The 26,785-nt window shown below is 48.3% G+C and overlaps 1 protein-coding gene across 2 annotated transcripts in view; it reads right to left on the bottom strand.

The window, feature by feature from the left end:
- The window catches only part of Slc24a4 (solute carrier family 24 member 4), a 47,354-nt gene that overhangs the window by 14,541 nt on the left and 6,028 nt on the right, over window positions 1-26,785 (bottom strand). The window contains exons 5-10 of one of the 2 annotated variants that reach the window (XM_051150667.1): window positions 26,168-26,193; window positions 25,468-25,521; window positions 23,722-23,864; window positions 20,035-20,204; window positions 14,390-14,606; window positions 393-559 (exon numbers count right to left, since the gene is read on the bottom strand). In XM_051150667.1, coding sequence (XP_051006624.1) covers window positions 393-559; window positions 14,390-14,606; window positions 20,035-20,204; window positions 23,722-23,864; window positions 25,468-25,521; window positions 26,168-26,193 — 777 coding nt within the window. The remainder of the gene's footprint in view (window positions 1-392; window positions 560-14,389; window positions 14,607-20,034; window positions 20,205-23,721; window positions 23,865-25,467; window positions 25,522-26,167; window positions 26,194-26,785) is intronic. The other variant, XM_051150676.1, reaches the window with a different exon arrangement.

The raw sequence follows: 26,785 nt of genomic DNA, 5'->3' as shown, positions 1-26,785 counted from the left end.
GGGTTTTTATAAAACTGTCCTGTGTGCCTGGCACACAGAAAGGGACAGCTTTTTGACAGTGCCCTTGCTACCTTTCACTAATAGCATTTCCTTTCTTTACATTCTTCTGGGGACCCTAGAAATGAGGGTCCCAGCCCTGGCATCCCATTGCTTTGTCCGCGCACCCCGCCCCAGAGCAGTCTCTTGTATATCTCCCCTCTCAATGCCTGCTCCCACCTCAGAGGGAACAAAGCATGGCCTCTACTCTCGGGGCACACATCAGGGCATGTCAGCACTCTGCTCACACTGCTTTCCTCTGATAAAGAGGCTGAAGTCAGGAAGGCCAGTGACTTGCCCACAGGTGGGACCGCAGCTTGGAAGATGCTGGGCAGAGAGAGGCTCCTGTCACTTACCAGCCACACCATGAGGTAGGAGAACACGGCGATCCATAGCGTGGCTGTGATGAAGGTGACCATGAAGAACTTCTCCCAGCGGGGCTTGCTGCAGTTGGGGATAGTGACACACAGGAGGAAGATGAGGGGCCAAGTGAACACCCACTTAGCTTTGTCACCTTTTGCCTCTGCAAGGGGATGTGGGGTAGAACAAGAAGCAGAAAAGAAAGATATTGGTTACATGGTGGCCAGTCCACTCCCCTGTTTATTGTTTTCAAGTTACGCTTGGTGGGACTCCAAGCAACCAAAGCCCCCGAATTGTCCTCCACCGTGTCACTTGGAAGCAGCAGGAGAACTTGTTGGCTCCCTAACTTGAGTGTACTGTAATCCTTCAGTTGACAAGGTAAGGAAGGTGAAGCAAGAGCAGGGATGACACTGGCCCGGGCAAACTGGGAGGAGGAGGTGAGGATTGGACTCTGGAATCAGACAACCTGGAGTGAATCCATCAACTCTACTCATTTCTCTGAGGATAAGGGTTGAACTAGGACAACAACAACAACAACAACAACACAATCATGGACCTAGGGAGCGTGGCAGGCATGATGCGGAAGCACTTTGCATCTTCAATCTGTTCATAAGAACGCTCTCGTTGTCTTGGCTGTTGTAGGAATGGTGTGATGTGGAGTGTGGGAAGGGCCAGGCAGGCAGCCCAGCACATAGAAGGAGGGGGCGGATGCTGGAAGGCACAGCAAAAATTCACACTCTACCCAGATCTAGCCAATGGACAGGACATTCTTCACAGTTGAGTGGAGAGTGGAGACTGACTTTCACATGAGCTCTGGTGCCCCATATTTGACCACGTTCCCTGGATGGAGAGGCCTGGTGGTACTCAGAGGAAGGATAGCAGGCTACCAAGAAGAGACTTGATACCCTATGAGCATATACAGTCACAGTCATAGGGGAGGAGACTAAGGGGAAAATGGGAGGGAGGGAGGAATAGGAGGATACAAGGGATGAGATAACAATTGAGATGTAATATGAATAAATTAAAAAAATATATTTTTTAAAAAAACCTCACTTTCAAGACCCCAAAACTGATGGGATGCATCAGTGTGTAGACACAAGAAGGGCACATGTTGGGGCTGGTGAGATGGCTCTGTGGGTAAAAGCCTTAGTTTACCAGACAATTGACTTCTAAATTGTCCTCTAGGGGTTGGAGGGATGGCTTAACGGATAAGAGCACTGGCTGCTCTTCCAGAGGACCCAGGTTCAGTTCCCAGCACCTATATGGTAGCTCACAAATGTTTATAACTCAAGTTCCAGGGGATCTGACACCCTCATACAGACATATATGTAGGCAAAACACCAATTTACATAGAATAAAAATAAATAAATTATAAAACAATTGTCCTCTAACCTCTGGTCAACACATGCACATCTATATTCACATAACACAAAATAAAACATTTTATTATACATATATATATTTCTGTATGCATTTGTTTTGTGTGGGTGGATGGGGGTGTGGCGTCACAGTGCTGGAACGTGCAGGTCAGAGGACAACTTGTGGGACAACTAACGTTCTTTCCTTCTGCCACATGGTTCTGGGTGATTGAACTAAGGCCATCAGGCCTGACATCAAGAGCCATTGCCTTATATGACATTTCATTGGCCCTCGCGTGTTTTAAAAATGAAGTACACAGTTCCTCTGAAGAGCACACAGACAGTTCTCTAGAACAGGCCAAGTGTGCAGCTGCCAAGTAAGACCCAGTGGGTTTTGGAGGACTGACGTTCAGGCAGAGTGTGCTTGCCAGCCTCAGAGGGAAGGTTTGCGAATGTGTGGATGTCACATAGCAAAATGTATAGACTCCGTGGAAATCAGTCCCAAGTCAAAGAAGAAATCACAGGGGAAATTAGGAAACACTGGAGGAAACAGAAAACAAAATACAACACGTCAAAACTCACAGGATGTGGTGGAGACTGGCTCAGAAGGAAATCTCTGACTGTAAATGCCTGTGTTGAAGTGGGGACCACTTACAGCCTAGGACCTCACCCTCCTCCCAAGACAAGGAAGCTGAAGGGATGATGAAGATCAAATAGTGCAGAAGAATGACCTGTGGAGGATCCCTGGGGCAGGAGACTAGACCGACTAGCAGAACTGGAGACACTCTCTCAGAAACAAAGTCCGTGGCTCCTGAGAAATGATGCCCCAAATTGACCTCTGGACTTCCCCCACACATACACTTCCCACACACATATGAACCTGTGTAAACATACAAGAGCAAAGGATTGTGAATAGATCATTTGACGAAAACAAATGGCTTAAGCCAACTTTAAATGCTCAACACACAAAATAAAAAAGATACACACACACACAAATATGATATTCTTTAGTTATTAAGAAAGTACAATTAAAAATTATTTCATGGGCTGGAAAGATGGCTCAGCAGTTAAGAGCACTGACTGTTCTTCCAGAGGTCCTGAGTTCAATTCCCAGCAACCACATGGTGGCTCACAACCATCTATAGTGTGATCTGATGCCCTCTTCTGGCCGGCAGGTGTACATGCAGGCAGAGCATTGTATACATAATAATAAATAAATAAATAAATAATTTAAAATTATTTCATATGCATAACTATAACTATAGCAAAAAAAAAAAATAAGTATGGCAAAGATGTGGAAAGGTACAGACTCTCACATACTGGTGGCGTGAATGTAAAATATATAGACTCCTTAGAAAGCAGTCCAACAGTTCTCCCAAAGAGTTCAATGGAGTTGCCTCATCGACTTAGGCTATGATCCTCTCTCACCCAGGAGAAAGGAAGACGACAAAAGCCACAAAGACTCAGATGCTCACACAGTCGCCCCCACCGAAAACAACCCAGCTAAAATTCCAGGGAGGAAAGTGTAAGCCAGATGTGGTATGTAAGCCCAGGAGAAGGCCTGAGACACTGAGGCATGCCTCAGCAGGGAGGGGCACTGAAATGACTATGACAAAGAGGGAAGCTGGACACAAAAGCCACAGTGTTAGGTTCCATCCAGATGAAACATCTGGAAGAGGGTAACCCAGATACAGAAAGGAGAACAGTGGTTACCAGGATGGGAGGAGATGGGACTGAGAGTCTTTACTAGTGGGTATTTTTGGTGATACTTTTAGTCTTATAATAAAAATATTTTGGAATTACATATTGATGATGGTCACACTGTTCTGGGACTACAGAAGAAAAAATATGTCATAGAGTGTACATTTTGTGGCATATGAATTATATCTCAAGTTTTAAAAAATGTGGAGCAGGTTGGAGTTAATCAGTTTCAGAGCTGTGAATGTGCACTTTTTTATTTCCTAAATAATTATAATTGAAGTGTGTTTACTTACAGAAACAAAACAACAACAACAAACCAACCTAAGTTGCTTACAAGGGGCAAAGAGGATGTGGTTAGCTTGAGATCAGCAAGTCAGCTAGTTACCCATCCAGATGCTGCAACTGGAGAAACATCTGTCTTCTTTCTCTCTCTATAGACACCTCTCCATACCCTGTATGCCTAGCATAGACAGAACAGTTTCTGTCCCATGGTTTGAACCAAATTCCAGGCTCTCCTCTTCTCAACTACATGACAACCCATTAAGGCTGCCAAGGAAGGCTGAGGCATTCTAAAACTCCATCCTCAGAAGAAGAATTCACTTTGGGGAATCATGACCCTGGCCACCTAAATACCCAGCAACCTCTGTGTAGACCGACGCAAACTGTGCAAGGACTCATTTCTGTTTCACAGACACAAAACTGCACCAGGCATTTGTCCTTCTGCTGATATGAGCTTTGCATATTGTTTTGACATCTGTCCTCATCTTGGCCCCACCCAGGCAGTTAGCATCACCACCCACCACTGGTTTCCTAGGAAACAATCCTCTAATCCTCTAGTGGACCCTGTCTCTACTGCTGTTTTTTTTTTTTTTTTTTTTAACAGTTGGGCGTTATATCCTGGTGGATTAGAGAATCACTTTAGTGGATGGGAACCAGTATTTCCTTTACAAGAAATGGGGTTACACACAGTGTGTGTGTGTGTGTGTGTGTGTGTGTGTGTGTGTGTATGCACAAGTGTGTGGCGGCTTGGAGTTAATCTGGAGTATCATTCCTCAGGAATCACCCACCTTGTTTTTTTTTTTTTTTTTTTTTTTTTTTTTTTTTTTTTTCTGACAGGGTTTCTCACTGAAAACTGGGTACCATTTCTTCTAGGCTGGTTGGCCTTTGAGCCTGCCTCCACCTTCCCAGCATGAGGACCATAGGCACATACCACCAAGAAATGGTTTTGAACGGCTGTGAGGCCACAGGGTGATGGGAAAAGTATCCATCCCAAGGAACATCCCACACTGACGCTTCAGTGGTAGAGTTCTTGCCTCCCACGAGACAGCCACATGAGTGTTCCTGGATGCCCCTCCTGGTGCCCGTCCCTTCCTTTCCCATGCGAAACACCACCACAGACTGATGGGTATGTCAACACCAAGGAGAAGATGGGGGCTGATGTTATTTCCTTCCCTAAGTCTCTGATTTCTCTCTTAAAGTAGAACATTACAATTTAATTATGTGACAAAAAGTATTTAAAATGAACTCTAGCAAAACAGATGGCCCGTCATGCCGGAGGGAAAAGAACAGATGTAGCAGCTGATGAAAACCTCACACTAATTTGAATGGTTAACTAATTAGATACATCAATTAGGGGAGTGGTTAATTGGCAGTCCTGGGGGGTGGATTGTACCCTGGCTGGTAGAGAGATGTTCTTGGGCCCTGGAGCTAAGTGTGCCCATGGTGGAGATAGTGCTACTGTTTCCCAAACTCAGAACTCCTTGGAAGGATCTGATCATACTGCAAGACTGATGCTTTGGAGGGCCCTGATGAAGGGTCTGAGAGTTTACATTAAAAAAAAATTGTATATCCACTATGTTGTTGGGGTGGGCCTCCGACTCCTGGCTCTTCCACTTCAGCCTGCAATACCTGGAGCCACAGGCAGTTACTTAACATACCTATATTTGGGCTGGAGCTATAGCTCAGTGGTTAAGAGCACTGGCTGCTCTTCCAGGAGACTCAGGGTTTGTTCTCAGCATCTTTGTGCTGGCTCACGACTGCCTGTAAATCCAGTTTCAGAGGATCTGATACCTTCTTCTGGCCTCTCCGTGCACTAGGCATGCAAGCGCTACAGACATGCATGCAGGCAAAACATCCATGCACAAGAAGAAGAAAAGAAGGAGGAGGAGGAGAAGGAAAAGGGGAAGTGGTTTATTGAAGAAGAAGCTGTATTCCTAACTAGTTCCTAGTGGTTGCTTAGGCTGGACCATAGTTTAAGAACCATACTGTAGGTTAACTCCATTTGAAACACTTGAGATGTAATTACTACATCCAAAAGCCACCCATTTAAAGTGTTTGGTTGGGTGGGTCTTAGTACTTCCGTAGCCTTGTCTCCAGCACGATACCATTATAGATGGTCTCCATCATCCCCAATAGAAACCCCCATACCTATTAACAGCATTCTGTACCTCTTCTCAACTCTGGGAACCATGGGCCTGTTTTCTTTTTTATTTATTTTTTTCTTATTTATTTATTTATTTATTTTTACAGGCTTGTTTTCAATCTCCACATTGAATTATTCTGCACTTCTCAGCTAAGTGAAGTAGAAATGTGTTCCTTCATGCCTGGCTTCTGTCACTTAGCACAATGTTCATGTGGCATATTCTAATACTTTATTATTATGAATAATATTCAGTGATATGAATATGTCTTTTTCTCAGGGTTGGGGATTGAATCCAATGCCTGGCATCTGGAAGGAAAGTGCAGGCAAGCCCTCTATTACTGATCTGCATCTCCCTGTCCTGTATAGACCATATTATGCTTATCCACCCTTCATTTAATGGATGTTCAGGTTATTTCTACTTTGGGGCTACTATGACTAGTGTGGCTTTAATACAGGTATTTGCTTTTTTGGGTTTTGTTTTTGTTTTCGAGATGGGGTTTCTCTGTGTAGCCTTGGCTATCCTAGACTCATTTTGTAGACCAGGCTGGCCTCGAACTCATAGAGATCTGCCTGTCTCGGCCTCCTTCAGTGCTGGGATTACAGGCATGTGCCACCATGCCCCACGAATGCAAGTGTTTGTGTGTTTTCATTTCTACTGGATGCGTGAGAGAGAGAGAGAGAGAGAGAGAGAGAGAGAGAGAGAGAGAGAGAGAGAGAGAGAGAGAGAGAGAGTAGCTTAAGGCCTCATGCACAACAGGCAAGCACTCTACTTTATATTTTGAGATAGGGTTTCCTGAGTTGCCCAGGCTTGCCTTGAACTCCCTCTGGAGCCCAGGCATGTCTTGAATTTGAGATCTTCCTGCCTCAGTCTTCCAGCTAGCTGAAATTACAGACCTGTGCCATCAGGTCTGATGACACTGGCTGATCTGTGTTGATCTAAACTGGAATTCCTGTGATAAACCCCACTTGGCAAACTTCATTTTATAAAGTTAAACCATAACCCTCACAGAGGCTGATGAATTGCTAATGAAGTCGTGAAGCCGCAGACTGAGCCTTCTTCTCCAGGTCGGCGGCGGCCTCAGCCATGGGGAGGGAAGGAGATGTAGGGGAGGAAGCCGTGCTGTCACAAAGGCAGCAGTGACTGCTGTCTTGTTGTTGTCCCACATTTTATAGGCAGTGTTTGAAAGTACTCTGCTTTCCACATCAGTTTTCGGAGATGGCTATTCTCTCTGTTTCACAGTTCAATAAGCTGAGGTTTGGTGAAAATCAGTGGCTTATTTAAGCATCTTAGGCAACAGAAGATGGGACTAGTTTTTGGATAGCCTCCCTGCTCCCCTGTGCTATTTGCTTGCTTAGTCCCGAGTCTCACGATTCTGGAGGCCCGTGGGAGTCTCTCTGCTACTCACAGGCTGGCAGGTGCCAACAGTCATGATCAGCACAGCATCGGTTTATTCCATAGCTTTGGATGCAACAGGAAAAAAAAAAATCTTCGTTGGGAGGACAGTAAAGTTTCTCTGGTCTTTGGGCTGGAGAGATGGCTCAGTGGCCAAGAGTGTGTGCTGCCCTTCCAGAGGACCCAAGTTCAGTTCTCAGCACCAACATCAGCTGGTTTACAATGGCTTGTAACTCTAGTCCAGAAGATCTGACCTGTCCTTACACACACACACACACACACACACACACACACACACACACACACATTACACTTGTATGACATTGATGAATTTAGACTTCTCCAAAAATTGGCTATTTTCTGACAGCACAGTACCTTTGTAATCAACGGTAGTGCTAGGTGTCAATCATAGCTCTGCTGTGCACACAGCTATGTGACCTTGGGAGAGTAGTCATCCTCTTTTCATCTTGGTTTGTTTTTGGCTGAAAATTGGGAGAGCAAGAAGATTTTCCCATGATGCACATGGATGTACCGAACAGGGCTCGACCCAGAGCAAGCATTAATTAGAGCTACTGTTGTCACTAGCTCCGTTATCTTCCGCCTACTGTATGCCTCCTTTTCAAGCACTGCTTATAGTTGTGACCAGTTGGGTTTTGATCCCAAGGGATTTAGAGAGTCAAAGAGGAGGACAGTAGGCAGAGATCTGTGGCTGAGGTTTTCAGGAGAAGGGGAAGCATCAGTGAGGTTGGGGGATGGGGGGGGCAGGCTCTGCTCAGGGCCAACACACAGGGAGGCTGGCAGGGTGGTGGACGCGGACACCAAAGGCCCAGGAAGAATTGCTCCCTGGCCGCAGACCCAGGAGCTCTTCCTGAGGGTCCGGTCTTCCTCTCATGCTGATGAGCAATTGAGGGAATCTGATTAGGTTTCCTGAGAGCCTAGCTGTGTGTCCTCCCAGAAACCACTGTTCTCATATGGAAGGATAGCCTTCCTCTGTACCTTCTGTCAATGGAGAGGCCAGAGTCCCTTTATTTGGGGTTGGCCTCAGAGACCCTTGGGCTAGACTCTCTGAACTTCCTCATCCTCATCTGTGGGACAGTCCTGACCATGCCCCACCCCACCCCACCCCACCCCGCTTCAAGGATCCCCAGACCCACTGAGGAAAGCGAGCATCCAAATGCATGCTCTGCCACTGGGGGCCTTGAGTTCGGAGGCCCCAGAATGGGTGAAGTGGTGGATGAGCGCCAGGGACTCCTAGGGACTGAAAGTGCTTGCTGGCCCCAACCTGCTCTTACAGCAGAGGGCCTGGAGCTCATCAGCCACAGTCCTAGCAGCAGCTCCTCCCTTTCCATTGCTTCCACCACCTTCACTGAAGACAACAAAGGAGCACTGCCAGAAGTAACCATCTCACATCGGGCAGACCAGGGTGCTAGTCCCAACTGTGGCGTTCATTCACCTGCGTGGGGCTCCCCTAATCTCAGATGACTCCTCATTAGGGACATAGGAACCCACCAGCCTCTCAGCAGGACCACCACAGAGTCCAAGAACAAACACTTGGATGCTTAGTGGTTCCAAGGGACCACTGGGGAAGGGGTGGTGAGAAAGGCCCTTGCTGCACAGCTAGAGCCCTCCCCTCCCCCAGCCTCACTACCTAAGCTCTTCCTGCCGCCTCAGGTCTAGGTTAACAGTGAAGGTGTTTCATGGCTTCTCCAAGTTCTTCATGACTGAACCCGCAGCCAGTGGAGTACTGAAATGGCCCTTAGCATCTCCCACGGCAACCTCCCCACCCCCATCCCATGTCTGCAGAGCCTGCAAAGAAAGCAAATGGCAGCAGCAGCAACAGCAGCAGCATCCTCAATCTGGCTTCCCAGCAGGTTCCTCAATCTGAAAAGCAGAAGCGAGGTGAAGTGGGGCAGCCCCCCCCCCTTTCTGTGGCTTTGGGTTTGTGAGCATGGAGTAGGCCACAGGGGTGTTGCGTTTGCCATAGCACTGGGCACAGCCTGGCAAGCTTCTTTTTAACAACCTCTTTTGGGCAAAGGGAAGTTGTGTGGCTTCTGTTGCCAGCCTCAGACATCACAGAAAAGGCCAAGGCTCTGGGACACAGAGTCCTGGGTGTCCCGGCCAGAGCTGCTCTGATCTGGCAGTTTAGATGGGTCTTGGGCTTTCCTAGAAAGTTGACATGATGTCTGGGTGGGCCTAGTGGAGATTTCCCCTTGACTAAGCCTATTTGGAATATCCCCATTTGGGTCCGCATTTGGAAGGGATCTAGTCTAAAAACTCTGTGATGCTTATTATTCAGAGACTGTTTGTAGCCAATTACAGAGAACCAGAGGGCCACTGCTTTCAATGAGGAAAATTTACTGAGCCTTTTCTAATAGAGCACAAGGTTTGAGCAACCACTTACAGGGCTGGGGATGTGCTGCAGCGGTAAATCACTTGCCTAGCATGCGCAGGGCCTGGGTTTGATTCCTAGCAGTGCAAACTAATAATACTAAGCGGTTGGTAAATTAATGATATGAAAACTACTTATAGCCCAAAAGTAGAAACCACCTAAATATCTATACAAGTGTGTATGTTCACTAAAAGGAAAAAAAGTACAGTATACATTATAGCGCAGATAAACCTTGAAAACACTATGCTAGGTAGAAGCAGCCTGGAACAAGAAGCTGCATGTTACATGATTTCATATGTATGAAATATGCAGGTTAAACCTCTCTAAAGAGGCAGGAAGTGGGTGAGCTGTTGCCAGCATTTGGGGAGGGGAGAGGGAGAAACTGCCATGGTTATCTGGTTTCTTTGGGGGAATGATAACTCTTTAATAATGACTGTGGGGCTAATAGAGCCACTTGTCGAAGCCATGAAAAGATGTGAATTGCATCCCAATAAGGCTGTTGTATTCACGAATAAAAGTTCTCAGCCAGGATTTGTTCTTATTGGTCTGTGAGCTGATGCCTCAGGAGTGTACGGAGTAACTGACAGGAAAGTGACTGGCAGGGACCAGCCTTTGCAATCATGACCCTTAGAGGCTGCAGACTGAATGTGAAGAGCCTCTGGTGGCTCCCATGACCAAAGCAAGAAAAGGGCATTTCCAACAGAAAGCTCTATGGGTCTCTGGGGCCCTGGGCAGAGGGAACGGTGGGTTGAGCTGTGAGCGCCATTCCCAGGAGCTGCAGGTCCCAGCCAAAAGGAGGCAGTTCCAGGAGTTCTGCAGAGAGGATTTCATCAGTACCAGAGTAAAGGCCTTTCTCTTTCCAACCAGTACATTATCAGAAGCTCCACTGAATTAAGGAAGTCCTGTCATGTTTTGAACTGCATCCTTGCTATATCAACCGAGAGCGGACGCCCTAACCCCAACGTGGCTGCATTTGGGGAGAGGACATTTAGGAGCCATTCAGGTCCAATGAGCTCATAGGAATGCCGGGAGAGGGACCTGATTCAGTTGGCAAAGTACTCGGCAGGTAAGTATGAGGGCTTGAATTCGAACCCCAGAGTCCACGTTTAAATAAGTAAATAACTAGCCAGGTGTGATGCTGCTTTCAATTCTAGCACCAAGAAGGTAGAATCCTGGGGCTCATGGCTCCCAGATCAGTGAGAGACCCCCATCTCAAGAAATAAGGTGGGGACTGACTGAGGAAGATGCCCAAGGTTGGCTTCTGGCTTTCACACGTACACACACAGACCCTTTACATGTACACACATAGACACGTGCGTGTGTCTGCTAGTCAACACACAGATCACAGGATGGACACACACACACACACACACACACACACACACACGTGTTGGGAGAGAGATTCTGAATGTTCTCTCTGGGTGCACACACCTAACAGAGGCAGTTGAGCATGCCGCGGACAACCAGGAGGCTGTCCCTCAGCAGAGCCCAGCCACACTGCTACCCCGATGGCAGCCTTAAGGCCTCCAGAACAGTGGGAGGAGAGGACCAAGTCTTATGGTATCTGGTTACATCACTCTGACTAATACAGAGAGATAGAGGAATTCTGCATGGCACCTGGCATGTGTCCCAGCAGATGTTGGCTGACTGGATGACAGGTCAGGAAGGTCTCATCCTGGTAGATACAATATGGAGTCAGGGAGAAAGGTTCTATTGCAGGGACAAGGAGGCTCCCATGGACACTGAGAGGCCACACCCTAGCCTCTGGGGGCCAGGGTAGGAAAAGAAAACCAGGGCCAAGCAAGGTGGACCCAAGCTCTGGGGGTAGGGGCTGAGTATTACTGCCCAAGCTTTCAGATGGTCAAGTTAGGGCCCCTGCCTCCTGTTCTGGACAGCTATAGTGAGGGAAGTGGGGTAGGCACTACAGAGGTAGCCAGCCCTTTGGCTCCCTTAAGCCATAGTGGACAAAGTAGAATTTTATTGGGTCAAACATTAATTTCAGGGCTGCCTAACCTTGACCCCGTGGGTTATGAGAACACACACACACACACACACACACACACACACACACACACACACACACACAAACACACACACACGATTTTATTTTTGTGACACTGTGACACAATGTTGTTATCTATAAAGTTCAGGTAAGTTAAACTGAGAACAGTTTATAAGTTAAACTAAGGCTAGCCAGTTAAAAAAAAGTTTTAGTGTGTTAGGCAGGTAGACTTTTTTGTGATGGTTGCATTAACAGCTAGCTGGGCTACATGTAGGTTGAACACACATAATAGAAGACACATCACATGGTCACCTATCAATCTTTGCCGGGCAAACCTGGAAGCTCCTAAGGAACATTGATCATGGCCTGCCTTGTCCCAGCTGCAGCCCTGAGGCCAGGAGAGAGCCTAGATGTTGACTGACTAGGAGAACAACTGTCTGCAACCTGTCTGCAGCCCAGTGCCTGGCACATCATAGGCACTTAGCACGGGCTATTTCCTTTCTTTGACCTTCAAAGCAGTGGCAGCGACAGGCCCACAGGAATTCTGGAGCCCGTGGCTTTTCTAGAACACTGCGTGTGAATCAATCAGGGTGGAGGGAAGCTGGGCACAGCACAGACTATGTGCCTGCTGTGCATTAGACGATACAGGGCCTGATGATGTTATCACGTGGACTGCTATTCAGGATGTAAGTGCCAGCACCGTACAGTGTGCATGAGGAGTAGCGGATCAGGGAAGTGGGCAGCTTGCCCAGGGTCAGAGCGCAGGGGTGAGGCAGCTCCAGTTCAAATCTAGGACCCTGGATTCCAGAGCTCCCCACTATCCTCCCCTTCTCCACCCCCCCCCCCACCGGCCCTCCCACTCCCCCATCCCCACCACCTGCTTGAAACCACACAGAAGCATCGGTATGGGTATGGATGACACTGACCTCTCGAGTCCTTCATATGGCCACATTGTTTTGCAGTTGGCCCCAGGGACAGCATTTTCCCTGTCCAAAGATCCCTGTCCCTGGTATTCCTCAGGGGCCTTGGTGGGGACAGCAGCAGCCTCATGTACCCCTAAGGGACAGCTCAGATCTACCACAGGTCATAAGATGCTGAAATGAGGCCAAGAAGGCTCATAACTAAGGCCATGGGTGTGGGATTGATTCTCTGGCTTCCTCTAATTTCCTGTGACCCTCCACCTCCTCTGGCCCAGGTCACTGTCCACACCTAGAGGACAAGCCACCACCTTGCACTGTTTCCATGGCTACTCTGCTCTCAGGGAGGAGGAAGAGGGACTATGGTTTCCACGGGCAACCATGTAAACACCTCTGCTACACAAAAGGAGCTTTCCCTGGATATGGGAAGCAGGCTGGTTCCTGAGCTTGAAGCCAGCACGGAGGGGAAGCTGAGGAAGCCGTTGCTCTTGGCTAGGTCAAGGCCACACCCAAGGACATCCTGCAGCCAAGAAGGAAGCTGGGCCAACTACAGAGGAAGGTCATAGCTCAGGCTGGGTTCCTAAGGTAGTTAGTCACCCAGCAGGCAGCGAGGACTCATCCTATGAAGTGACCCACCCAGAGACCCCACAGCTTCATCCCTGAGGTGTTCCAGATCTGGATGCAGGGAAGAGGGGCAGGTCCTAGGAGCCTGCTTCACTCAATCCTGCCACATTTGAGGCTTGAGGGAAACAAAAGTGAGTCATCCTTCCAAGGGGGCTGCCTTGCTCTACAGAGCCACGCGGATAACTAAGGCAAGTAGATTTCAGCAAAGGGCAGTGCGAAGGTACCAAGGCAGGAGTGTGCACGGTGTGTTTGAGGGATGGCAGTGAGATGGCCAGTGTGACTGGAGCGGAGGATATGGGAGAGAGAGGAGCAGGTGAGTACAGCAAAGACCCAGAGAGGAGGATGCTTAAAGGACCGGCAGCAGCCTGAGGTCTGGTCTGGTTTATTTACAGGAGAAAGTGCATCCAGATGTGTCCGGTGAAACTGTGTAAGGAGCAGTTACCACCTTAGACTATCCTATCTGGAAGTGAGGTCAGACGTGGGCAAAAGTGTCAGAGTGCCCATAGAAAGCTGCAGAAATGACCCAGCAGCTAAACATGCTTGTTATGCAGGCAGAAGACCTAAGTTCAACTCCCCAGTACCTAACATAAAAAGTTGCAATTGTATAAGCTTGTATCCCCAGTGCTGTGGGAGGCAGGCAGATCACTGGGGTTTGCTGACCACCAGTTCAGCTCCAAGTTCAGTGTCTCAAAGGAATGAGATGGAGAGTGGTAGAGCAGGACAGCAGATGCCATTGACCTCCCTTTGACCTCTGCATCAATGCACGGGTGCATGTAACACCCCACTGTTCAAGGGTTTATATGTGCTTCCCTGCCACCACTGGTGTCTATAGAAACAGTATTGCTGGTTGCCCGTTTTTTGTTTGTTTTTGTTTTACTATGAGATAAACTAGCTTCCCATAGCATTCAAGGGTGGTCACTAGGAGTTACTGGTGCTTCCCGGGAGCCAGCCGGCTTCTCTCTGGCCTTCAGGCTCCAACCACATTCAGTGCTACCTGCATCAAGCCAACTCTTGTAATACTGACAGTATACTTATCCAGTGCCCGAGGGCATCCTGGTGACTAAGGTTGCCCCTCTGTACTAGTCCACCACCACTCCAGGGGTCAGGTCCTCCATCTTGAAGACCTAGGCACGGTCCCAATGGCACCCGCAGAAACCTGGCTAGAAGGCCAGCAGCCCCAGACTCACCGGGCATTGAGAAGGGTGACAGGAAGACTGTCTCTACTGACTCTGGCTCTGGGGGTGGCGGCTGTGGCGGCGGCTGCTGCTCCTGCCCCTGCCCCTGCCCCTGCTGCGGGTCTTCAGGGTTCTCCACAGGAATATTTCCATTGTCCATGTTCTGGTGCCTCCCATTTTGCAGTGGCTTGCTATTAACACCGTTGGCTGAGTTGATCAACCGCTGACGCTGTGGGGACAGGAGGCCAACAGACAACAAGCTGACACAGAACCATACAGTGTCTTCTTTCTTACCATTTCCCAAATCGTCAGTTGCCTTCCATCCTTGGCAACACTTGCTGGCGTTAGTCCTTTGTACATTCACCACCCTGGCTATGTGCTAGCATGGAATCTAGTTTCAGTCAGCCTTTCTCCAAATCTCTTCCTAGGTTGTTGGCCAATGGATTGGCCCTCTGAGTCTCATTTCACACCTGATTGAGTGTATTCTCCAAAGCCCGCATCTTCCACCAAAACCACCCCCTTCCCTCCCACACCTTTATCATGGCTAATGACAAAAGCAGCTTTGGGGCCACTCTAGCCTGGCTGGTCTCACTTGCTTGATCTGTGGGATTTTTTTTTTTTTTTTTTTAAACACAGGTATGGACAGAAGACATACTATGTGAAATCAACAGGGCTGAGGATGCAGCTCAGTTGGTAGAATATCTGTGTGGCAGGCATGAAGTCCTGGGTTTGATCCCTACACTGAATGGACAGGGCTTGGTGGCAGATGCCTGTAGGCCCTGCACTTGGAGGTAGAGGCAGGAGGACAGAAGGATCCTAAATTCAAGAAATATTCTTGGCTGCCTGTAACTTTGAGGCCAGTCTGGGCTATAAGAAACTGTAAAAAAGGAACTTTTATTCACCCAATTTAGTTGTTGTCTGGGAGGCTTACTGCCTCCTTCTGCTAACCTGGGCCTAGTCCTGGAAGTTTCTAACCTCCGTACAATCTAACCTAGGCCTAGAATGTTTTCAGCCTCTGATGCTTACTGCTTCATAAGCTCACCCTCACTTGTTCTTTCTGAGCTCTGGCCTGGCTGCTTCAACTCAGATGTTCTGGCTCAAACTTTTCTCCCAAATAATTTATTTAATCTGGCTTCTCTCTCAGCCTCTAAATTGTTCTGCTTGGCCTCAAACTAACTCAGCATTCTGTTCTAGTCTTTTGGCTTCTTTTCGTTTCCTGGATCATTCCATCTTCACCTGAGTTCTCTCTCTCTCTTTCTCTGCAACCCATCTCTCTATTACTGTCTTGGTAAAACTGTCTCCTCTCACTGTAAAACTATCTTTTAAGTAGCTTCTCTTTCCTCTCTTCTTGTGAGAGGGGTATATCCTATTCTGTCAAATCTTCTCTGATTCATTACCTTTTCTGCCACTCAATTAGACATCACTTTCAAACATGAGTGCTTCCTTCTACAAACTAACTTTGCTTTCATTTGGGATTAAAGGCATACACCACCACACCTGGACCTAATTTTTTTTTTTTAAACCTGAAACTTGCTCTATACCAGGCTGGCCTTAGACTCAGATCTGTTTGCCTCGTCTCCTGGATTAAAGGTGCATTTGTATTCCAGCAGGATCACATAGACCTAGAAGGTCTTTGGATGTGATCTCTTGCCAGAACAGCCATGTTCTGAATTAACATTCTTCTACATTCCTTTGTGGGATCAATTTACTATCTACCTTCCACAGACCTGAACCCAGGTGAAGACGGGACAAGCCAGAAAAACGAGAAGAAGCCAAAAGACTAGAACAGATTGCTGAGTTAGTTTTAGGCCAAGCAGAACAATTTAGAGGCTGAGAGAGAAGCCAGATTAAATAAATTATCTGGGAGAAGAGTTTGAGCCAGAACAGCTGAATTGAAGCAGCCAGGCCAGAGCTCAGAAAGAACAAGCAAAGGTGAGCTTATGAAGCAGGAAGTCTCAGAGGCTGAAAACATTCTAGGCTCAGGTTAGATTGTACAGAGGTTAGAAACTTCCAGGACTAGGCCTAGGTTAGCAGAGGGAGGTAGTAAAGCCTCCCAGACAACAATTGAGCCAGGAGACTCAAAGTTCCTTTTACAAGAAACCCCATCTCAAAAGACAAAAGAAAAGAAATGAACAAACGGACAGGGTTTCCATTCCCTACAGCCTAAGTGCATTCGGCTCTCCTCACCTTGTGCCCTGTCATGGGTTCTGGATCAGTCCTGCGGGTCATGGGCATTCCTTAGGAACATTCAAGTCAATCCCTACCGCTTCAACAAGAGACTCAGGAAAACAGCTGTGGCCCTCAGCAAACTTCCACAATGGGGTGCCCAGTACCCACCCTGGTGGTCTCACAGGGGAGCCATTACCACTCATAATGGAAGCCCACCCTTGCTCTGAAGAATGCTGAACTATCTTCATATAGGTTTGAGACAAAGACTCCTAAGCCATGGTGCGTGCGTGCGTGTGTGTGTGTGTGTGTGTGTGTGTGTGTGTGTGTGTGTGTGCGCGCGCGCGCGGTGTGTTGGAGTGAGGGGGTACTTCTCAACTTTTCCCCACAAACAGCCCTCAACACTGAGCCCCAAAAGAGCAAAGGGGCCTTTGCTTGATAGTCAGGCGTAAACATGGAGCATTTGGTTACTTAGTTGGGATTAAATGAAAAGCCATTGTGTGCAGAGACAGAATTATAAATGCAAGACCATCGCTCCACAGTAGCATGAAGACAATGATAGGAGAGGGTTCCAGCATCACAGAACCAGCAGAGGGTTATGCCTTATCCCACACACATGCAAAGAGTTAAAAATAAAAAGAAATATTTAAAATGACTAAAGAAATGAGACTACAGTGTCGCATATGTGCACACATGCATTTGTGAATAAGTGAGTGTATGAATGGGTGTGTTTTTACACATGCACATTCATGTGCATATGCAGATAGAGGTACCTGTATGCAAGTATAGATGTGCAGGTGTGCATGTAATGGGTGACCACTCATGTGGGGGACAATGGGTTAATCTCAGGAGCTGCCTGCCTTTCTGTTTGAAATGGAACCTCAGTGCTGGGATTGCAAGTGCATGCCAGTAGGCCTGGCTTCCCCTCCTCCACTTTCTTTCTTTCTTTTTAGGTTTTTTGAGACAGAGGTTCTCTGTATAACAGGCTTGAGTGTCTTGGAACCTGATTTGTAGACCAGGGTGGCTCGAACTCAGAGATATGCCTGCCCCTGCCTCCTGAGTGCTGGGATCAAAATCATGGCCGCCACATCCAGCTATGCCTGGCTTTTTAAATGTGGGATCTGAGACTTGGACTCAGGTCCCTGTGCTTGAGGGCCAAGTACTTAATCAGCCAAGTTATTTCCTCAGAGGGTCTCAATAAGCAAGTTTGAGGCTGGGTGTTTGTGGGTTTTGTTCTCCACTGTTTCCATCCTATGATGGCTTGACTCTAAAGTTCCTAGTTAGGTCCCAGGCACAATCCTCCAATCCATGAGGATGAAGCAGCCTGTCCAGGAACCTCAGACAGAGGAACTGTGGCCAAAGAAATCGCTAGATTTAGTAGCAGATGTGAGCTTTAAACACAGTTCCTTTCTCCTGAGCCCAGCCTCTGTGGCTCCCAGGCTGCCTTACAGAGCAGGGCAACCCCAGAAGCTAAAAACAACTGTGGTACCAACAGCCCATGTTCACCAGCTCATCAAAACCTGCTACTCCGGCCTGGTGTGGCACACCTAACTGTAAGCCCAGCCCCAGGCAAGTAGAGGCAAGATAATCTTTAGTTTTAGGACACCCTGCACCACACTGGGAAGCCAAGACCTGCCTAAACTTCTCAAACAAATAAACAACCTCAAATCCTCGTGTGGTAAAAGACGCTGTAAAGCCACGGGCCCCAATCGTTCAGAGTTATTTACCACACACTCCCTAGCACCCCATGGGTATTATTCTCATGCTTATGAAAAATAGGCAGGATTCCATAAAATGTCCCTGAAATAAATTTCACTAACATGGACCAGGACGATCTAAAATCCAGAAAGGCATTTCCCCTGCTTAATGTACATTCCATAAAGATGACACACTGAACAGTAAATCAGGCATAAGTGTTTCAAGGAGACAACCTTTAACCACTGGGGAATAATGCCTTTGCAGGCACCCATGTGCTGGCTACTAAGTTCTACTGTCTCCGTCCTCTGGCCACTGCTTGCTTCTGAGAAAGAGGCCAACAAGTCCTAGAATGCACTTAGAAAGCAACGCCTGGAAACAGGCTAAGCTGTTGAGCAACACAACACAGTATCTTTGCAGTTTGGTTGAGTGATATCCAATTTATGACTCCTTTTTCAAATGAGGAGACACCCAGAACAGCTCAACTGTGACAAGGAAATCCTCACAGGCCATCTCCACTCGCCAGCATGGTGGCTCGAAGGTGAATGGCCCCACAGGCTCATGTGCTTGAATGCTTGGTCCCCAGTTAGTGGAACTGTTGGGAAGGATTAGAAGGTGTGGCTTTGTGGCAGGAGATAGGCCACTGGGAGTGGGGCTTGGACCCTAAGAATGAGATGTCTTAAAAAGAAAGTGCTGGGTGAGGGAACCTGGATCTCCCCTAAGCTATTCAGCCCTTGCTGTTTTAGGAGAAAGCCTACCTCCAGGAGCTGCTGTGCCTTGTGTCCCATAGCAAAAAAGTTAAAAATTGGTTGTTTAAAAAGCCCACACCATGCCCAGTCTTTCTGTCTCTGTCTATCTGTCTGTCTGTCTGTCTGTCTCTCTCCCCTTTTCCCTCCTCCTCTCCCTCTCCCTGCAACTTGTGGATCAGATGGAAGCTCTCAGCTGCCTCTCCAGCACCATGCCTGTCTGTCTGCCTGCCTGCACTCCCACCAGAATGATGGACTCACCCTCTGAAACTGTAAGCAAGCCTCCAATTAAATGCTTCTTTTTATAAATTGCCTTGGTCATGGGAGCAGCAACAGCACATGAAAGACAACTGGTGAGTCTTTAAGGGCCACAGTCCACAGAGGAGAGGCCTGTGTTCACGTTTGCTTCTCCCTCTAATTAACACTGCGAAGGAAACAGCCATACTGCATGGCCCCCTTCCTCTAATTAGCTCAACTCCACAGACTCAAGCTTGGAGCTCCATCACTTTCTGCTTAAACTTCCATGGCAGGCCTCTGCAGGTCCCTACCCTTCCTTCTCAGGACTGAGCTTCCAAGAAGAGTTCTAAGGGGATATGGTCTGTGGAAGAGCCAGACCCACCTAAGGCCACTCTGTTTAGCCAGTGTGCCCAACCTTTCGACACTGCAACATGGCATTGTCATCTATAAAGAGAACCATGCAACTGAGTTACCAAAAAAAAAAAAAAAATGCAAAAGAAAAAATAATGTTTTTTAAAAAAATAATGTTTTAAGCAAGATTAAAATTTTGTGTTGGAGCTGGGCATGGAATCACATGCCTATAATCCCAGCACTTGAGGAGGCAGAAGCAGGTGGATCTCTGTGAGTTTGAGGCAAGCCTGGTCTACAAAGTGAGCCCAGGACAGCCACAGCTACAAAGAGAAACTCTGTCTTGAAAGAAAAAAAAGAAAAAAGAAAAAGTATTTTCTTTTTGTGTTAGGTTGCTTTCATAGCTCCTCTTCATTACATGCAGTCTATGGGTTACGGGTTGTACCATGTGCTGGGCTCACTTACTTCATTAATTATGATCCTGCTGGCCATCCGTAGTCGGGTCCTGGGCCCAAACTTGTTGGTGATCATGATGCGCAGGCCAGCCTCTGGGAAAGTGAACTTGGGAGGGCTGGAGCTCAAAATCTCATCCACCATCACCACAGGCGTCTTGCCATAGGGAGGCTTCTCCTTCACTGTAGAGCACACCCCATCAGTGCTGGCCCCTTGGAGAACACTGCGCTAGCGACAGGGACTAACTTCCCCTCATGGTCAACATCTTAGGGCTATGTGCTTGGCAGTTGGCAGCTTTCCTGGGGTCAGAGACCTGCCTTTAGCTTCTCCCTTCAAAGTCTGGCTTGCTTTTGAAATACCCAAGACTCAGCAGCGCATTAGACGGATACAGCATGTGCCCTGCTACCGATGTGCTGCTCCCGGCCTCTGCATGGTTGGTGCCTGGCTTTCTTAGGTCCCTCTCTTCCAGGGTTCAGCCTTGTCTGGCTTCAAGGGCTTTTAGGGCCTTGCCTAGGACTCATGGCAATAGTCTACCTATGCCACAGACAGGTCCCTCCTGCACCTGTCACTCATGACTGAGCCAGGACCACTATCATCCTAATTCTCAGCGACTTGGATAGTGGTCTTCTTAGAAGTGGAAAATGCCAGAAAACAGAGGTCAGTATCATTGTAACCTTTCCTTAGCCCTTTGCTCTGCCTTGAAGGGAGCCATCTTCACTGCCGTGGAGGTGGCTGCTTCCGATTTTGTTTCTGGGAAGGCAAGCAGAGTGGTCAAGGATTCATCCCCAGGCCCTAGACTAGAAATCAGGGATCCAGCCTGTTTGTCTGAGGACAGGCTGCTGTCTGGGCTCAGTGTCTTTGATGAACCCTGACACCCTCTAGGGTCCTTGGCTGCCCTCTCCAACTCTTTCTTTTCCCTTGGGAGATAGAACATAAGGCTCAGACCTGTGCCAGTGTCCACAGGAGTGTGGCACAGCACTCCAGGCACTAGGGAAAGTCTAGTAACCAAACCACTTATGAACACAGCACCCTGAAGCAGGCAGCATGTCCCCTCAAAGGGGAGAAGAACACAGATATGGCTGCTCCTCTGCACTTGTTACCAGATCCTGTGGCGTCCTGCAAGAGGAGCTGAGTGACCGAGGAGCAAGTCCAGAGGGCAAACTCATGCAGAAGTTAATGGTACAAAAACACAGAAAATGCACAGCAAACAGCCCCCGCCCCCCCCCCCCCCGCCCCTGCAAACACACTCACATACACTACACCCCACACAGGCAGCAAGGCTCAGCAGACAGGAGGCGAGTGGGTTAGAAACAGCCAGAGGCCCATGCGCCTGTCCAAAGTGAACACTAACCTCCACAGAGGTGGACAGTGTGGGGTTTGGCTCATGGATTGTGTTTATTGCTTAAAAGCACGTGTTATGGCCAGGATGAGAGCAGATTACTTACAATTTAGAAGAAGGGTTAAGGATACAGAGGCCGGCCCAGATGGCCACAGGTGGGTTAGCGTGCGGTGGCAGAGTCTGGGGGCAGAGCTCTTGCTGGCGGCAGGGATGCCAGAGTTACATGGAGGAGGGTGTTAGTAGCAGGCTCCTTCCACAGGGAGCCTCAATGCTCTGGGCTGCCAGAGAGAGGGGCACCAGAAAACCCCTGCAGCGGGCACCACACTCAATTCTGTAGAACCAGCCACAGGACAGGTACCCCACGGAGACCGCTTGGGCTCAAAAACCTGTGGGGCCTGTGAGGCAGGAGCCATGACACCTGGCTCTCTTGTCCCATCACACCCAAGCTGAGAGTGGTAGGCCAGAGGGCACTCAATTGCAAGATGCTTTCCTGGCAATTCTATCTAAGGCCCAATAGTACCCCTTCCTTCTCCTTCCAAACGTAGGTTGTGTCCAATACCAGGGCAACTTAGAAGGGCCCCTTGGAAGCTCTCTGAGCTAGATTGGGCTAATCCAATATGGTGGCTGGTGACCAGGTAGACTTGGCTGTCAGGCTGTGAACAAAGCCTCCAGAGAACCAGTCACGGGACTGAAGTAGGGAGCTCAGCTACACGGTGTATGAGAACATTTACACACAAAATCTCCCTGCTTCTTCTACAAAGAATATGAATTTCAAGCTATAAATTTTATATAAGAAATGCAGGGTTGGGGAAAGCAGGCTATTTCCTCATTATTCTTTCTAGTGGCTTGTGTGTGCTAGGCAAGCACCTACCACTGAGCTACACCCCCAGCCCAGGAACTCCTTGAAGCATCAGCAGACAATTCAGATACCCTGTTCTGTGGTGTGGCCGGAGAGCCATCTGCTGAGGTAGGGAAAAGAAAGTGATGTTATCTCCTGCCAAGGCAACATGGCTAGAAAGGCAAAGTGGAAAGTCAGAGTCCTTGGGACTATGGAGGTTGGGATCCTGAACCAGAGCCAAGGTTGGAGCCTCCTCCCCCTCAATGGAGGGTGGTTCTACAACCTGCCCTCTGTGACACCTCGCTGGGAATTTATGAAACCCTGCGTATAACGCCTTCGTCTTCATGAGCTGGCCTTCACTGGCTCTGTCCCTCATGGGTGTGGCTAGAGGGGGTTCCACTGAACTAGGCTTCTTCTCCTTTCTCAGTGTGTCTCCTCTTTTCATGTAGAAAGATGCGTCACTCAGAAGAGCATCTGTGACAAATGCCTTCCTCTTGGGAATACCCAAGACAGGACAGAAGACCATTGCAAAATGCACCTGAGAGGAAACTTGTTCTGCCCAGGACAGAAGCCGTAGAGGGCTGAGGAAGAGAAGCCCCTTAGCTGCCACCAAAGGCAAAGGACCCACTCCTGATACCACAAGCAAGTTAAAGACCCCCCTTACAAAATACGGAGACCTGCCTGGGGGCATTGAGGGATAAGGGTGGAGGATGCCTGGGGAGGATCAAGGATGCCACGTAGCCCTGGATCTCTTTTTCCTAACACAAGTATCATCCAGGCTTTAATGCTGATCTGGATGGGACAGCTGTGCCACGACTGAGGCGTTAACTGACAACTGCTGGGCTATTGAGAATTGAGGGTACTTGCAAGGAAGCAGTTCTCAGATCAAGGCAATTCAAAGGCTGTGACCAAGAAGACAGGACCTGGCTCCAGAAGCCCCGCCCCCTACCCCAGTTCTCAGAGGAGCTAGGGAGATGAAGCTTTCAGGAGTGGGCCTCCAAGTAGGCTTCTGGATTGGGCTGGGCTGCCTGTGGAGCTCTGAGCCTGGGTTTTCCCCGGCCTTGCTGTCCCTTTAGGCAAGTGTTCGAAGCCTAGGAAGTGACACTTTCCAGGATGGATTTCTCAAGGACAGGGCCTCATTTAAGATGCACAGGGAGGCCTGGGCTCTGTCACTCAAGCCTCTCATTCTGGACTCTTCTCTTGGGCAGAGACAACACTGAATGTCTAAGGCCAATCAGGCCTCCTACCTGCCCCTGGAAGGATGGGAAAACATCTAGGATCCTTTTCTTTTCTTTTCTTTTTCTTTTCTTTTCTGGGACTTTCCCCTTCTATCCTTTCCCATTGAAGTGAACGTCAATTTGCTCAATATCTCAAATGTGGGTCTTATCTCCCATCTGGGGTCTGTATAGCTAAAAGTTGATAGTAATGGTACAGTGCAGTGTGTGTGTGTGTGTGTGTGTGTGTGTGTGTGTGTGTGTGTGTCTTCCACAAGGGTCCACAGCTCCTGTCTGCTCAGCCTTACCTTGCCCCAGCAATGGCACAGAAGGGTCGTCATAGCTACCATCATAGAGGTCATTACCATCTTCCAGCTCGCTGCTCACGGGGTTACCATTTGCAATGCTCTTTTGTTTGGTTGTGAAAAACATCTGCATCTTCATATTGTACCTGCGAGTCAGGTAAGGCAGGAGGTCAGAGCAGTGGAGGGGGGAGTCCCATCCTACCAGGTGGGTGGGGCATCAGGCATACAGTCGACCGTAGCGCTGGGCCTGGATCGTAACCAGGGAGGCTCTCCAACTGGGCTGAAGGGGTTTCTTGGCAGGAGCACTGGGGTTGTGTGCAGTCTGGGGCACCTGCTTCTGCTGAGCTGTGAGTTCCCTCCAGGGGGTGTCGAGGCCTTACAGCTGACGTACTTAATGTTTGTGATGAGTTTATTCTACTAAAAGCAATCCAGCCCGACCTACTGGACAGGTTCAAAGGAGGGAGACATCACCACCACGCCTTTTCCTTCCCCAGGAGGCAACTGTTGCTCAGGTGGGCTGCTTGGGGACCATCTACCTCCTGTATCACTCATGGCCAGCACAGCCATCCCCTGAGAGAAGAGGGTGGCTCTCTATCCCTAAGTCTCTCTGTTGTTGGCTGTTCTCTAAGAAGCTGTCCAAGGGCAGTCACTGAAGAATTCTCATGCTGGACATTTTACTTCCCACTATACGACATTATGCTTTATATAAAGGTAAGGGCCCGCATAGCTCCCTTGGTATTGTCTTTCTGTTTAATTACATGAGAGAAGAGAAACTCGCATGTAGCTAGGCTCAGGAATACTTATAGATAGTGGTTCACTTATTTTTTTTTGTAGAATTATACATAGACGTACATGATCTACATATGTCATACATACATGCATGTATCGTATGTATCACACATATCAAAACTTGTCAATACAGGGGTTTTTCTATGCTCTCAGAGCACACGTTGGTGATGTAATAATACGGCGACTGCTAGTGTTTCTCCAGCTTTTTACATCATTCTAACAGCAAGCCTGCACACACTAATCAAGCCTCTCTGTCCCAGCCTCTCACTAACCTCTAAGCTATGTGTCACCATGAACGTGACTCCTCCGGATGCTGTGCGAACATGGAACCCTACATTATTTGGCCTCCTGGGAATGGCTGCTTCTCTTTTAAGGCTCATCCATATTGAAGAATGTGCCAGAACGTCATCTTTGCAGTTGGCTAGCCATGGCTAGTTTGAAGGGGGTTTAGACCCAGGCAGCTTCTCAAATGGCTCAAGGTTTCCCAACCCAGAATACGGTGCTTGTACCCCTAGCGTTATGAGTTGGGTCCTGTTGCCTGCCCTGACAAGTGGCATTTTAATAAGGCCTGGGGCACAGGGTCAGCTGACAGGCCTTTTGAGAATGGTATTCAGTTACTAGACTTATTGAAACAACAAATGAGGGCTGCCCTGGGGCAGGGGAGTTACCCAGAGCAGGGAGGGATACAGGTCCTTGCTGGGGACTCAATGGGGAAAGCAGTATCTAACTGCCCTACATCAGGGGACCCAGCATTGTCTCCTAACCTGAGGACGGACTACACCAGTGCCTGAGCCGGCTCCCCACTCTGGATACCCTGAATGCTGTTCACTAGAGAATGAAGGCCGCCCCCAAAGGAACTGGAAGATGAAACAGAGGGTATCCCTGTTCTGACCAAAGATGTGAACAGGACACGGAGGGAAGGGTACCTCCAGGTCTCAAGAAAGTGGAGAGGCCACTTACTTCATGATAAGAATATAAAACACGTACAAGATGATGAGCACCAGGCCTTCCCACCTTGGAGAGAGAACGGAGAGTGTGGTTAGAGCACAGGAGGACATGGTGGCCACAGGCTGGGGCTGCATGGTTAAGGTTAGTGGCAGGGTCGGATAGCCTCACATCCCTGTCCCTGAGGTTCAGGTGGGACTGCCCCCAACATATGGCTGATTGATCACTGAGAGTCCTCTTGGTAACTGAGAGAAGGCTGGGTCTGTGTCTTTTCACTTACAGGGGTCTCCAAAAATAAGGAGAACCCCCACCCCCAAATCCCACGGTCTTAGCTCCAAGAGAATCTAGGCCCACTCAAGAATCTGCCCAGGGACCAGAGAAAGCATGGCAACAGGCAGGAAGATGCCCAATCCCTGGGCAAGGGGCATGGTGGGGCACAGAAGCCTCTGGGGCCATCCAGTAGGTACAGTGAGCCTGGTGCTCACGGATTTGTGCAGACAGGATGGCAGAGAGCCCCCAGTGATCCCTCTGTATCTGCCTCGCCAGTGCTGAGATTAGGATGTGTATCACCAAACCTGGCTTTTTATGTGGGTGTTGGGGATCTGAACTCATAATCAAATCTATGTTTGAAAAAAATAAAACTGAAAATGATTCAGCAACCCAACATACAGATAGTGGCAATTAACAACAAAAACAACAAAAGTTAAAAACTCACCACACAATTTCCTCATCGTATATGAACTGGAAAGCAAGGGAAACAAAGGGACACACTTATTACGAGGGAGGAAAAGTGCAGACTCCAGGGCACCCACATCTAAGATACACTGACTTTGTGAAAGGCTTTGATTTCTGCATTTCTCAGTTTCTCAACCGTGGAGCCTGACCTTTCCATAGCAGGAACCTAGGGCAACTCTGAGCTATAACACCTGCTCCTGCCCGCTGGCTCAGTGTGGTCATCCCGAGAGGTGGCCTGTGTTTTACTGTAGTTTACGTAGTTGCTGGGGCAGACATGGCAGGAGCTTCTCCTGATACTAGAACCAAGTTGCTGAAATTCAGGAGAATACAGGCAGCAAAGACAGCTACATGCCTGTGCCTACATGTATATCACATATGATAATATAAATATAAAAAAATATGTATAATAAGTATGCTATAACAAATATTCAGGCAACAGAAAAACAAGGGCCTTGGCTTTAATTCTATTGTGCAAATCCAAGTATTTAAAAAGTAAATATTTAATTCACAACTAGGGAAATTAATTCTTATGAAAACTTGAGAATGGTCCTTCGTCATTTAGAGTTTTCTGAGGAATCATCCGCTCTTTGGGACATCA

This window comes from Acomys russatus, chromosome 1 (assembly GCF_903995435.1).
Source record: "Acomys russatus chromosome 1, mAcoRus1.1, whole genome shotgun sequence".
In the NCBI taxonomy this organism is placed as follows: Eukaryota; Metazoa; Chordata; class Mammalia; order Rodentia; family Muridae; genus Acomys; species Acomys russatus.
Note: the sequence above shows the minus strand (reverse complement) of the source record. Positions and strands in the feature narration are given on the sequence as shown.